The sequence below is a fragment of the Topomyia yanbarensis genome, chromosome 1, assembly GCF_030247195.1.
Source record: "Topomyia yanbarensis strain Yona2022 chromosome 1, ASM3024719v1, whole genome shotgun sequence".
Classification (NCBI taxonomy): domain Eukaryota; kingdom Metazoa; phylum Arthropoda; class Insecta; order Diptera; family Culicidae; genus Topomyia; species Topomyia yanbarensis.
The window spans coordinates 56533415-56547177 of record NC_080670.1 but is presented as its reverse complement, the minus strand read 5'-3'; the positions used below and the strand labels follow the sequence as shown (position 1 = coordinate 56547177).

At 41.1% G+C, this 13763-nt stretch overlaps 1 protein-coding gene across 3 annotated transcripts; it reads right to left on the bottom strand.

Annotated features, from left to right (window-relative positions):
• Positions 1-1726: 1726 nt before the first annotated feature.
• LOC131677669 (lipid storage droplets surface-binding protein 1) lies at positions 1727-12348 on the bottom strand. Of its 3 annotated transcripts, XM_058957608.1 has the most exons (7): positions 12184-12348; positions 5053-5177; positions 4777-4962; positions 4513-4720; positions 3592-4022; positions 3054-3164; positions 1727-1987 (listed from the first exon to the last, which is right to left on the bottom strand). In XM_058957608.1, the coding sequence occupies exons 1-7, from the start codon at positions 12185-12187 to the stop codon at positions 1778-1780; spliced, it is 1275 nt and encodes a 424-aa protein (XP_058813591.1). In that variant the 5' UTR covers positions 12188-12348; the 3' UTR covers positions 1727-1777. The 3 variants fall into 3 exon arrangements, with proteins under 3 accessions (XP_058813591.1, XP_058813590.1, XP_058813592.1); XM_058957607.1 differs by lacking the exon at positions 12184-12348 and having other exon boundaries at positions 5053-6569; XM_058957609.1 differs by lacking the exon at positions 12184-12348 and having other exon boundaries at positions 1728-1997; positions 5053-6558.
• Positions 12349-13763: the final 1415 nt, after the last annotated feature.

Here is a 13763-nt window from a genome sequence, read left to right as displayed (position 1 = left end):
TTTAAATTCTCAAAAATCTGGTAAACATGAGTGATATTAGCAAAACTCATGCCTCCGAAATCGATGCAAAAATTAGCGTTGTTCGTCGTAAAGTAGCTGCTTTCGCTTGTGGTTACAGTGAAGGGAACAGAAGCAAGGTGGAATCAGTTAAACAGTTTCTCGAAACCGATCGTGAATCTTTGGTTGCAATCGAATCCGCTGCGTCCGATACGATTACTCTGGTGGAAACTTTGGACCAACTACTGCAGGAAGCAGCCGATAATGGAACAGCCATATCGACACAGTTGGTACAGTGGTACGCAGATTTAAATCTGGAGATACCCGCAATTGACGACACCGAGCTTCCTTTAGGGATTCCATTGGAGAAGTTATTTATCCGAGAGGAAGAGAAGGTGATTGCCGATAACGCTAGCTTGGATTCCTTGTGCGATTCGAGCTCCCCGGAGCAGTGTTCATCAAGCGACGGAGAAGGTGCTTTAGAGTCCAAGATTTACATCAGCCGTCCTACCACTGATGCCGCCGGAGCTGTTACGTGTACTCCAATGATCAAGACTACAAAACAGCGACATCGATGACAAACTAGTTTTCAGTAGTATTTAATGTTTGAAAAATATAAGATTGTTCTCCAATTCAGTTATTTTTTCTAACAGATCTCATATTTTAAAATAATAATTTCGAGCTCGTGGTCAATACAGGGTTCGGATAAAAATAAATATAATTCAATTTAAAAGTTCAGATTCAGTTTTCTTAGCTCTACTACAAATAAATGAAATATAAAATCACTTTTTCACTCAGATCGCATCTACTATTTTTGTGATTTTCAAATGAATTGTATGTTCGTATATGCTAGGGTTATTATTATCTTATACATAATCGATAAAAAATCGACATAGATTTTTCATTAGGGCTTAAATCGCAAATGTAAACAAACTGCGTTTACGCTATTACGACATTATGCAACAAAAATAATACAAGATTGAGGTGAAAATTAGTTAAAATGGTTTTTAGTTCGATGTATAATTAAAGAAAACAAAACGGCGAAACATGCATTTTCTTCGAGATTTCGACTTAGGCCCTTCTTCTCATATGGAATATAAAGGCCAAACTTACATTTTTAGACAGAAGCGGGCGTACGGTTATTATTCACAAATAAAAGAATAAACGGCGGTTCTGTTATATAAATGATAAGCAACATCTACTATGATCAAGTCTACTCGATAGTTGTTGCACATAAACATTCGAATATTTCGATATTTTCATGAAATTTGAAGAAAAGACTCACGCGCCCTTTCTTTTACATTGGGTTTCTATGCGCCCATTTGCTGAGCCCTATTAAAAAGTATACTGTCAAGCTCGCCCATTTACCCAGCCCTACCCAGCAAGACAGAGTCAGTTTAGCCCATTTACCGCGCCCTTCTGAAAATTATGTACACGGTTTAGCCCTTCCGCAAATGGTGGTTGCTGAAGGGCGAAATCACGACTGGGATGCAAATTGGGCGTAAGCATTTTTTTAGTTTCTACCCACTAAAAGCACATAGGAATAAATTCTTTGTTATATTGTCATAAGGTTTAACGAAAAATGCTTCCGGAAAAACACGGTCATAAAGTAATTTATACCTACAATAAAAACTACATTTAGAAAACCTTCGCCGAATATTGAAACTGATTTTTCTCCATTTGAGTACATTGCGACTTAGGCCCTAATGAAAGATCTGTGTCGAAATGGTATGTTGTAAGTCCTGCTTTGGCTTGAGTAGCTTTTCAACCTACGTTACGATCAGATCCACTCTCGCACATCATCCCCACCCAATGGTCCGGCTATTCCCTCTTGAAGCTGTTGCTGTATCAGTTCTGCTGCCTGGACACTAATAAACGCCATTGATGCTAGAATGCATTGGGTGATGGTTAGCTCGATTCTGGATTCGTCGCCGCGGGTTGTCGCTGGTGGTGATCTTCTCCGCTTCCAACCGGCCGGACAGAAAGACTGCTAAACGTTCCTAGCGGGGAGAGATGTATAGAAATACGAGATTTCAACTACTGGGACTACTAGAAACATTCGGTTGCAGACGGTTTCCTTTTGTCTCGATTTTGGCACTACAACCGAGATAAAAATGTAAGTTTTTATGCTGGCCGTAAAATGTAGGAAATATTCTACAAGATTGGAAACAATCTCTTTGTCATTTATTGTTTGTAAAAAGTTTTATGGCTTCTAAGAACTTGTATTTATCATATTTCAAATTATGTTGAGCATCGGTTTGCAAGAACCTCTGTCGCTATTCGCATAACCGTCCTATGTGCTATGGGATTCCCCATACAAATGGGACAATTATTATGTAAATCAGTATGTAGTACATATAGGTATTAAGTATTTTAAGGTTCAGCTGAGAAAACATCGAAGTGCGGCCATGTTTGAAAACGAAAAAGAGCAGTTATCTGCACATCGTTTGCAAAATCTTCATGAAAATCAATCAGCTGTATTCTAGCAATTTCCCGAATAAATAAATTCTCGACAAACATATGATTAGGGCGTAAAAGCCAACTGTCAAACTTCACTTTGAATTGAATTTCTTTTTTAACTGCTGTGAACTGTGTTCGGGTAGTAACGATTTGTCCGGACAGCTGACTTTTACGCCGTAATCATGTTTGTCGAGAATTGCTGTACAAGAAGATGGTGTTAAGGGTTACAAAAAAGCTTCTTTGCTCGTTTTCAAAGATGGCCGCTTTTCGAGGCGTTCTCAGTTGATCCTTAACAAGCCGATCTAAGAAATTACAAGAAATTTTATTCGAGCTAGCGACTTACAAGAAATTTTGTGAATAATTACCTACATTGTATTGTTGTAACAATTGCCAGTAATAACGATGTTAGAAAACCGACTTATTTACTTAAACAACTAATTTGAAATAAGTAATTGCAAATGTATCCAATGAAATAAATAATGACGGGTGTCAATATGAGCTGATGATAAACTGACCCTGCTGGTTGTGTGATACAGAATTTCGATTTTTATGCAATTTTCCTTGGTTATAAGCAAATGAGTTTTGCGATGCCTTACCAAAGCCAAGTTAGTCTGCGTTTGCAGCTCATCGTAGGTGTGCTGAATCTTATGCACCAAACCAGTTGCTTCCGACAGTGTGGCGTCCTTGGCTTTCTCCAGATGCACAGCCTGAAAGAAATCGATTATAAGAAAATTAGACTAAAACTCAAAAAAGAATTTTTGCCGACTGTTTTGAACCGGTGTTGTTTGTTGTTTCGGTTAAAGATGGTTTAAGGCAGCCGCCACATCAATAATTGGATCATTCATTTTGGCACGAGACTTATTAGTTTATTTGCCGTTATACGTATAACTGACTCATGTGCTATGGGATTCCCTATACACATGGGATAACTATGCTGTCAAAATGTGAACTTTTTTGACTGAATTGACAATTACTGATTAAAAATAATTCAAAATGATCAGCATAGTAATTCCTTTAGTTGGGATACACTGGTATGGCGGCGCTAGTGTTTCAATGGGCATTCGTTTATATACATACTTGTCTGTGCCATATTGCTATTAATTCAAACCTACCAACTTATAGTTAGAAACTAACCTTGATAATTCGATCAGTGGCAAACAGGAAGTGATGCAGTAGCTCCCGAGTCTGCGAGCGAATCGTTCTGGGAATTTTGGTCACCGAGTTGGTCGCGAAGTTAATCAGATGTATCAACTTGCGGGCCGATTCACGTGTAAGAAGAACCACCAGATGTTCTAGCGTCTTCGGTCGCTCTTGGTTTTCCGGTTCGTCAGCACTCAAATACTTCCAAAGTTCGATGCCTTTCTGCAAGGCCAACCGTGGATTTGTGGCGACCAGTTCAGCTACATAGAACACAACATGCACGGCTTCGGTACTTTGTTTCTTTAGGGCACTCAATTCCTGACGGGTTCGGAATGTAAGACGGCGTTTCAGTTTGCGTGAGATTCGTTGTCCACGATGGATTGTTTGGATGACGTGGGTTTCGTTGGAGTCGTCTGCTAATTTTCCTGAAAACAAACGGTCATTGTTAGGTATTGATTCAAAGGCATCCTACTGCACTGATATTCTATACATAAGTGACGTAAACGCAATCGAGTAATTTTCAACAAATCGATTTTTATCTTGCAGGATGCAGTTAAAAACAACATTGTTTTTCGCGTTTTAAAAGGTCATTTATTTTTGAGTCGCTTGGATCGAAAGATGCGGGTTTCCGTAGCGAACTTATTAATACAAAGGGCTGAAACTTGACCAAATTGGCGTTTACGTCACTTTTGCATACAAGGATAGAGTAGCAACCACGCTGAATTGATAACGCGATTCCTATACAGTATCAGTATCACGCTTCACTAAACACCCCGGACTAAAGGTCAGCGCACACAAGTCAGACCAAAAATGTAAACGTAAACTAATTATATCAGCCAACATTGCGCAGTTGTTGCTGTTGCACTAGGACAACACGGAGCAGCTATGCCGTTCCGTTTCAATCGCTATACTCACCATCCGGTTGGTCCTCGGCAGGTTCGGCTGGTAGGAACCGATCCACATATTTGTCGCATACACTCAGCGCTCCATCGAGCCGACCGGCAGCGTAGTTGGAAACGCGCGAGTCCAGCACTGCATGGCCGAGATGTTTCATCGAATTGGCTCGGCTCAGTACCGGCTTAACCAGGTGATCTGACATGTACTCCTTGGTGTTCCAGTACATCTGTAAACAAAAGTTTGCCAATTAACAAGCTGTTATTATAACACGCCAGTACTCACCATTTCAGGCGGCAGGTACATGGAAGGTACCTTGGTTTCAACAAAATCCAAGCTTCGGCACATAAAACTGTCCAGACGGTGCAGTGGGCCTTCGATCAACTTTGCTGCTGGTCTAAGTGAATCGACTAGAGCGTACGTAACAGCTTCGGCTGTTTCGAAGCCCCAGTTGAATAGCCCATTACTGGTCTGTAAAACAGAATGATCACATCAAGGGTAAACCGTAAGATAATGAACGACATTGATCGTATGCTGCCTTAACCATAAATTGGTACATACCTTAACTCTGTGATAAACGGTACCCGCGGTCTTGATTCCAGTCTCGACCACCGGGATACTACCAAAACGCGAAATCGACTCCATCCGGGGGAGTCCCGAGTTTTGGCGCTTCAACTGTTGCTGTACTGAAAGGATGAATTTAACGGAGAAATAGTAAGCCGTTGCTTGGAATATGATCATTTTCTAAGAGATCATTTTAGGCAAGAAAGGGCAAGATAAGGGGAAAGAATGGTGGGAGCATTTACGACCTTTGAGTGTTTACATTTTAAGAGGCCCTTACACGAGACGTTAGTAAAGTCATTGCTGAGCAGGAATGTCACTTTTAATGATTGTGTAAGGTGACTAATGACGGAATTCACATGCAATTCTAGTAATGTCATTACCTGGACACTTTTATCGTACTATAAGGGTACAATTAAGGGGTTACATGCTTTTTTATTTATCAAAAAATCGAAAACATAATTTAAATTTTATCTGAAGGTATAACTCCTTGAAAATATCTTCCCAAACATTCATACAGATCCGAGCAAAAGCAAACCTAATAAAATACCATTTTCCTCTAGGGGCAGATCACTCTAGAAATGTATAATAAATTTGCATCAAATTAGAAAATATGCATTTAATTTCCCTTTTTGCATCAACTTTGCACTGCCTCGCAGAAGAGTTTAACAAACGTCCTACGCTGATTCACTTTGTTCGACGTTTTGTTGAATGTAGGGCTAATTTTTTGTAGGGTTTTGACGTCTTATACGCAACGCAAAATACATTGCACGCAAGGCAAAATACATTACGAATTTCTATTTTGATAGAATTTAATTTAGCTGATTTTTAAAAATGCATCACAAGTGATCTGCCCCTAGATTTTCCTCGTCAGGAACAATTTATGTTGAATTCTTCCCGGCCGGATTTTTGTGTGGAGAGTTTTAAAATCCCGTGATGTTTCCCGCGGTTGGGTTTACACTTCATGAAAATTGTCATTTTTGTGTAGACTCATGTCCCGTCACGGGATTCGAAATCTCGGGCTACATGTTAAATACACAGGGACACAAATACCGTGACCCGTTTCCCGAACTGTAAACTGTAGCCTTTAACGCATTTGATTCGCTAGTTGGACCATAAGGCTGCTCGCAACGCTGATGTATTCTATATGGGCTGTTCTATTTTACATCACCGACTAACACAGATCGATCGCAATGCTGAAATGCAGATCTGTTTTTCAAGCACTTTTTTGGATCAGATTTAAAAAGTTCGACTATTCTGTTTTAAATTGTCCACAATTTAAAACACGGTATTCTATTCGACAGATAATAGACGTTTAGGCACAGAGAACAGACGTCCATCTTCAGCATTCAACTTGTGTAAAATCTCTAACGGTTTCGAAGGTAGTTGGGATATCCAAACCAGGTGCGCTACTGTCGTCATGTTTTTTTGTGGCTGTGTTCGACAGAATTGACAGCGGTTATTCCTCTACCCAGTCAAATTAGTCCGGAACCGGTTCGGACTTCCAGCATGAATTCCAGCTCAAATGCGTCAACCGATAGAGTCGGAATCGGTTGTTTTCTTTGAGCAAGATTCCATACAGAATCCATTCAGGATTTCGAACCGGTTCCGGAATGGATTTGGCGGATAGTTGGGATAGGTTGGTGCGGCGGCGCTAGTGTTTATCGTATATTAATTTAAATGTTTACACACGTTTTTTGAATATTTTTGTTCGATCATGGATGTCTGTTCTCTGTGGTTTAGGCTAGAACAAAATTTCTTTAAAACCTGTGTAAACTTTCAAATTGATAAACGATGGAAATCCGTGTTTCACTATTGCTATCTGTGCAACTGTTTGCTATACGTGTTTGACAGCTGCACTCTAACTGCATTGTATCGATCACTGCGCCATCTACAAACGTTTGTCAAACGTGTTTCAGACGTCTGATTGATTCGGAATCTCAGTAGCAAGTATTTACACACGATTCAAATCGAGCCTAAATGTCTGTTATCTGTGAGAATTCTGTTCTAAATTTTTTTCATTAGTATGTGTGACGACTGACACCAGAAAAAACAATGTGTCACATAATTGACAAGCAATAACAAAATAAAATAAACAACATTTAGAAAAAGTTGACAGATCCAAATTATTCGACGGCTTGTAATTTTGAAACAAATTTACATCATAGCATGGCGAACAGCCTAAGACGTTGCACCGACTGAGAAATGTCAGAAACTCTCCAAAGGAGACGTTAGTAGTGCAAGTGCATCTGTTCACATCTCTATTTATTGCCAGATTGTCAAAGTAAATGTGAAACGAGATTTCGGCATTCAGAAGCTGGACAATGGTCCAACTACAGCGGATTGAATTATGTCACACCACGTCACACTCAATTCGGCTCGGTAATTTCAAAAGAGATTATAACTACTAGAGGGAGCAAAACTCCATGTATTCACGAACTGAAGCATGGGGTCTCGCTCTAGCATATTGTATCCCATTACTTTGACAGGTGTATACCCGGGGCAATATGTGTCAAACTAATGGGCCTAGCATATGTAAGAGCGAGATGATAAATTTTCAGTGTTAACAGCGACATGCGACCTCTAGTAGTTATAATCTCTTTTGTAATTTCCCAACAGCTGTGACAGCGATGCCACATGTTTTTTGAAATGTCTGTAGAAGAATAACTAAAATGTCTGTAAAAGTCTGTAGATGTTTGTGTAAACCCTAGTTTCATTAAAATTTTACTTTAAAAATAGATTGAAAGTAGAATTCTATTGTGAAGGAATCACTCGTATTCGAAAATAGTTATTCTAGTGCAATTTTACTAAACACTATTACCCTTTTAAAAGTCTGTAGATCTCTGGCTACGTCTGTAGGAGACATCAAAAGTATGTAAAATACAGACATGTCTGTAAATCTGGCATCGCTGGCTGCGAAGTCAGCAAATCTAGAAACTGATATCTCAGTAAAGTGAGATTAGTTTGCTAATTTTCAGTGAAATATTTTCCGAGTCTCAAACCCTCAGATTTCTGTGCGTATCCTGTCGGGTTAGTTGAGCTAGGGCGAACTCGGTTTCGCTCGCGTTTTCTGGCAAATTTTGATAGGAACCGAGCTAAACTCTGGCATAATTCGGACATAAACTGTGCAAAGATCCTGGCAATTCCTACCTGGTAGAATTTAGCTCGAATCGAGCAAAACATCTGACAAAGATGTGGCAGGAAGCGTGCAGAGATCTTGGCCGTAGATTTCTGATTCGATTCTGGATAAAAGTGAGCAGCATCGGTTGGTTTAACCGCTTCTGTCAGAAACGGTTGTTGCATTTGAGCGAATTCGTTGCCAGAAATCTCGCACAAATCGCGCAAAATGCTCGCAGAAACTCTGCCAGCATCAATTTCGCTTTGCTCAACTTTTGCTAACTTTCTGCTTGCCACGCTGACCGGGCGATTGCTGGTAGTCTGCTGACCGATCGTAGCGCCGACTAGCGGCAAGTATCTACTTGCTGCACATTGAAAACTTGAATTGTGTGTCAGTTACAGGTATCTCCTACGCCGCCATGATTTCTATGCCGGCATCTAAAATATCGCGTTACGGTCGATCCACAATAAACAGAATCAATTTCATTCGACACAATTTTGTGATAAACGAGTTCGTTAAATTTGTTGGTGCATCTTGGTGTAAAGTTTTTGTTATTCACCGACCTATCCATAACAACACATTTCTTCAATTAGCTATCCAATATTTTCGCTTTTTAACAAATGTCTAAAAATTGAGTCATGCCGTACGGTATCTGACTAGTGAAAATCGAGCTTCGAGTGAAACAAGCAGAACAATTTGAACTGTCAGTGGGGCCCATAATTTGTGTGCCCGCTGAGATGTTGACTTATGTCAGTTCAATACAAATGGGATAGGGGTGCCACCCAGTGAGCAAATTTTCTGGCAGAGACCGCTCTGCTGGATTTCTGGAAGTCTTGGTTTGGCAGCCCTGTCAGATTTCTGAGCGTATCCTGTCGGGTTAGTTGAGCTAGGGCGAACTCGGTTTCGCTCGCGTTTTCTGGCAAATTTTTACAGGAACCGAGCAAAACCCTGGCATAACTGGGACATAAACTGTGCAAAGATCCTGGCAATTCCTACCTGGTAGAATTTAGCACGAATCGAACAAAACATCTGACAAAGATGTGGCAGGAAGCGTGCAGAGATCTTGGCCGTACATATCTGGCTCGATTCTGGATAAAAGTGAGCAGCATCGGTTGGTTTAACCGCTTCTGTCAGAAACGGTTGTTGCATTTGAGCGAATTCGTTGCCAGAATTCTCGCACAAATCGCGCAAAATGCTCGCAGAATCAATTTCGCTTTGCTCAACTTTTGCTAACTTTCTGCTTGCCACGCTGACCGGGCATATACGTGGTCAGTTATCCCCAGTTAAACTCATTCCGGAACCGGTTCGGATTTCTTAATGGAGTCATTATGGATTCCAAATCAAATGCAACAACCGATTCCGACTCAGAATCGGTTGTTGCATTTGATTTGGAATCCATACTGACTCCATTCAGGATTCCAAATCAAATTCCGAATGGTTTGACCGGGTCAGTGCATAAATGGTTCTGACGGGGAAAATAGTATTGTTATTATGTTTAAAATTCGATGGTATTTTGATACTGTTGGTATTTTTTTGGAAGCAGCAGAACTTTTACTGGACAGTTTGGAGAGATTTCGGCGGAAAATTTCCCCTTATCAAATTCCGGAACAAATCTATTTTCTGAACTATAAACTAGCCTTTACTATTGAAAACAATTTCAAAAACTGGGTAGAAATAGGTTGACCACATCAGGCAACTGAAATCCCATGAAAGTCGGCCGAATACAACCGAGATCCTGGGGCTTCTGGAGAAAGTTGAGAGCATCGAGTGCAAGCCGGGTCCCGGTGGTCGTGCCTGACCACAAGGGCCACTAAATGCTGAGGCGGAGGGCAGAAGACAAAGTGGTGAAATCCTTCCAGGCCTTGGCCCGCGACCGGCCAGACGATCAAAAAGTATTTGGCCAACGAGGCAGCGAAAATCGAGGCCGGCCGTATCACCCGGTCAGCGTGGCAAGCAGAAAGTTAGCAAAAGTTGAGCAAAGCGAAATTGATGCTGGCAGAGTTTCTGCGAGCATTTTGCGCGATTTGTGCGAGAATTCTGGCAATGAATTCGCTCAAATGCAACAACCGTTTCTGACAGAAGCGGTTAAACCAACCGATGCTGCTCACTTTTATCCAGAATCGACCCAGAAATGTACGGCCAAGATCTCTGCACGCTTCCTGCCACATCTTTGTCAGATGTTTTGCTCGATTTGTGCTAAATTCTACGAGGTAGGAATTGCCAGGTTCTTTGCACAGTTTATGTCCGAGTTATGCCAGGGTTTAGCTCGGTTCATGTCAAAATTTGCCAGAAAACGCGAGCGAAACCGAGTTCGCCCTAGCTCAACTAACCCGACAGGGTACGCGCAGAAATCTGACAGGGCTGCCAAACTAAGACTTACAGAAATTTAGCAGAGCGGTCTCTGCCAGAAAATTTGCTCACTGGGCAGAAGCGCAATCGGTGGCTGAAGCTTCTCGTCAAGGATGTCTTCCCTTGCGAGCCGCAACGTGATTGTGATCGTGGATGACGAAACGTAGCTGATGCTGGGCGGCAATAACTGGCAGGGGATCGGCTATTTCACGTTCCCAGGAAGGAATTGATCCTCTTGCGGCTGACAATCAGTGAGAAGGGGATGTCAAAGCCTGGTTTCTTTTCTATGCAACTTGCGATCAACGGTAAATGTCAGGTAAAGAGCACGAAGTCCTTACCGGTATTTGCCGCTTTCCTTCACAAACACCATCTGAAGGATGATGTCGTGTTCTGTCCCGAATCCAGCGGAGCGGTCGCTGGAGGAGATGGATCGTTTGCATATCTCAGTTGTCTCCAAGAACGCCAAACTCGGCAACGTGCCCCAGCTTCACCTAATGGCAAATTTCTCGGCGAAGCTGAAGCGAAGGATTTTTCGAATAATTTCGTGGTGAATACCGAAAATGAACATGATCTATAAAGCGACCAGAAAGTTGAAGAATATGCCAAAATCTGTCTTTTCGATAGCTAACTCGAGTAATCGACAAGCCCACAATACCCCCATTCTCAAGGTGTTCGACATAGGTATTTGAAATGGGTTTAAATCATGAAAACACCATCACCACTACTTACATGTGAACTCCTCGTTGTTCTCTTTTTAACTTGCATGTAAAAAAGGAAGTTGACAAGAGAAATAAAGAGGCAACATTGAAAGATTCAATAGAGATACCGGATGGTACAATTGGAAGATACGAGTGTAATTTTTTTCTCGTATTCTACTTGAGCGTGAGTTTACGTTTTAGTTATTGTTGTGGTCGGTCGTAACTGCGAATTGGACCAGACTGAATAAAGGACATCTCGGGACACCAGGACCATCAGTTGAACACCAGGACATGTCCTGGGAAACTAGGTCGTCGAAGCATTTATCCCTATTGCAAGTTCCCAAGTTCGTAAAACAACTTGTGCTTTGAATAGGGTTGCGAATGCCACGCAGGTCGGCTGTCTAAAAGTAATTGTTTGAAATATCTTCTCACTTCAAAGAGTTTTCTGAAAATATCCGGTATACCCACTTTACTTAAAAAACAGCACATTCGAGAAAACCTTCGATTATTTCCCAGCGATAGGTAGTGTATATTTTTGCCACATGTGAATCTTGTTACTATGTATTTGCCAATGTTCCAATCTTCCTTATGATCACGGGAATATTGGCTTCCCCTTCGATTCTACAAATCAGTATCACTTTTAAAATTAGAACCGACAATCAATATTTTTCAGTTTTTTTCTTCTGCTTTATGACCTACTGGCACTTTGCACCACCAAACATTGTGTTTAACCGATAGCAATATCACTTGTTGGTGCCTTCGAAAATTCGCTGCGAACAAGAAGGATTCCCACTCTTTCCTTGTGATCGTTTCGTTAAATGTGACATTCTTCTCACTTGCAGTACGATGCGAACAAAGCAACATCCCCGAAAGCACCTTTTATGACCTCAATCACCCCAGGCAAGTATAAAGATAGAGTGCGATCAAACACGCGAGAAATCAAACCGCGTGCAATTTGCAACTGACCCATCGTTTTCGGCTTAAGTAATGGCCCTGTTCCGGGGGCACCACACAGTATAGAAGAATCCAAGTTTCAACAGCTTCTGTCACGTATCACTTCTTCTTTGGTTTCGGTTAACTCCGGCAAACTAATCCGATCGGTTGGACGGTGGCTTCTAGACTGATTCTTCCAACATCATCCAGATGAAGAAAATTTCGAAAATACCTCCAGTAATTGATTAGTGCTCTGATTACGGCTTATCAGCACACTGTCGAGCGCGCGTTCTATTCAGCTACCGGCACGATCCGCGGCGTGTTATCACTCAGTCATCGTAGGTCATACGCTGTCTAAGATGCTGCAAATGCAGAGCTGGTGAAATGCAGTGAAATTATAACCTTTGGACGGATGCACCGCGTGAAATCCGAGGAAGCGCTCCGTCTATGAGAATGCCTACCGCAATTGATTATCTGTCTAATCGGATTTGTTTTTGCTTCTTTTGAAATAAACATTGGGGTTGTGGGGGTAGACCCAACATACCTAGAAGTTTTACCATTCCACATCATTTAAAAATGACGGGATTTTATTACTACAAGGAGAAATTAGAGTTAAAGCAAATAATCTGCATAAAGTTTTTTCCTGGGATGGACCATACACATCTTTTGTAGTGTAGAAGCTTTATCTTACGATAATAAACGGGTGCATGAAAAGCATTAACCGCACAAATTTGACATGTACTGATCCTATGGTTTGGAAAATTCGATTGTAGCAAGAAAATTACTGAATACTATTATTAAACGATCGGTTCTTTCACGATTCATGAATTTTCTAACGGTAGGGAAACAATAAAATTTAATTAAAAGAAGTTTTAGAGTGCAAAAATTCATCAAGTACTGCAAATCAAGGACGTTGCCAGCCATAAGGCTCAAAGAAAATGCCCCTTCTCCTCCCAGAAATTAAAAACAACTTTATGCAATAAAAATTGGACTAAACCGTTTTGCGCGTTAAGGGCACAAGACCTAATTTTAATTAAGTTTTGTATTTTTTGTGTTTCGAATTCATCTCGTCAGTAACTAACACCATCTGGGTGTCTAGTTAGACGATGTATCTGAACTAGTACCCAAATTAGCACTAGTTAGACACAAAAAATTCCAAACAGTTCACACGACATATGTGAACGCCTAAAGCCACATGTCCCGAGTGATGTCCCGGGAAGCAAATATAGCTCTGGTTTGCTGACGAGAAAGCGAAGACGAACTCTTGTCTTTTGGTTCAAGAAACCAAACGCCTGGTATTATGCAATAAAAATTGGACTAAACCGTTTTGCGCGTTAAGGGCACAAGACCTAATTTTAATTAAGTTTTGTATTTTTTGTGTTTCGAATTCATCTCGTCAGTAACTAGCACCATCTGGGTGTCTAGTTAGACGATGTATCTGAACTAGTACCCAAATTAGCACTAGTTAGACACAAAAAATTCCAAACAGTTCACACGACATATGTGAACGCCTAAAGCCACATGTCCCGAGTGATGTCCCGGGAAGCAAATATAGCTCTGGTTTGCTGACGAGAAAGCGAAGACGAACTCTTGTCTTTTGGTTCAAGAAACCA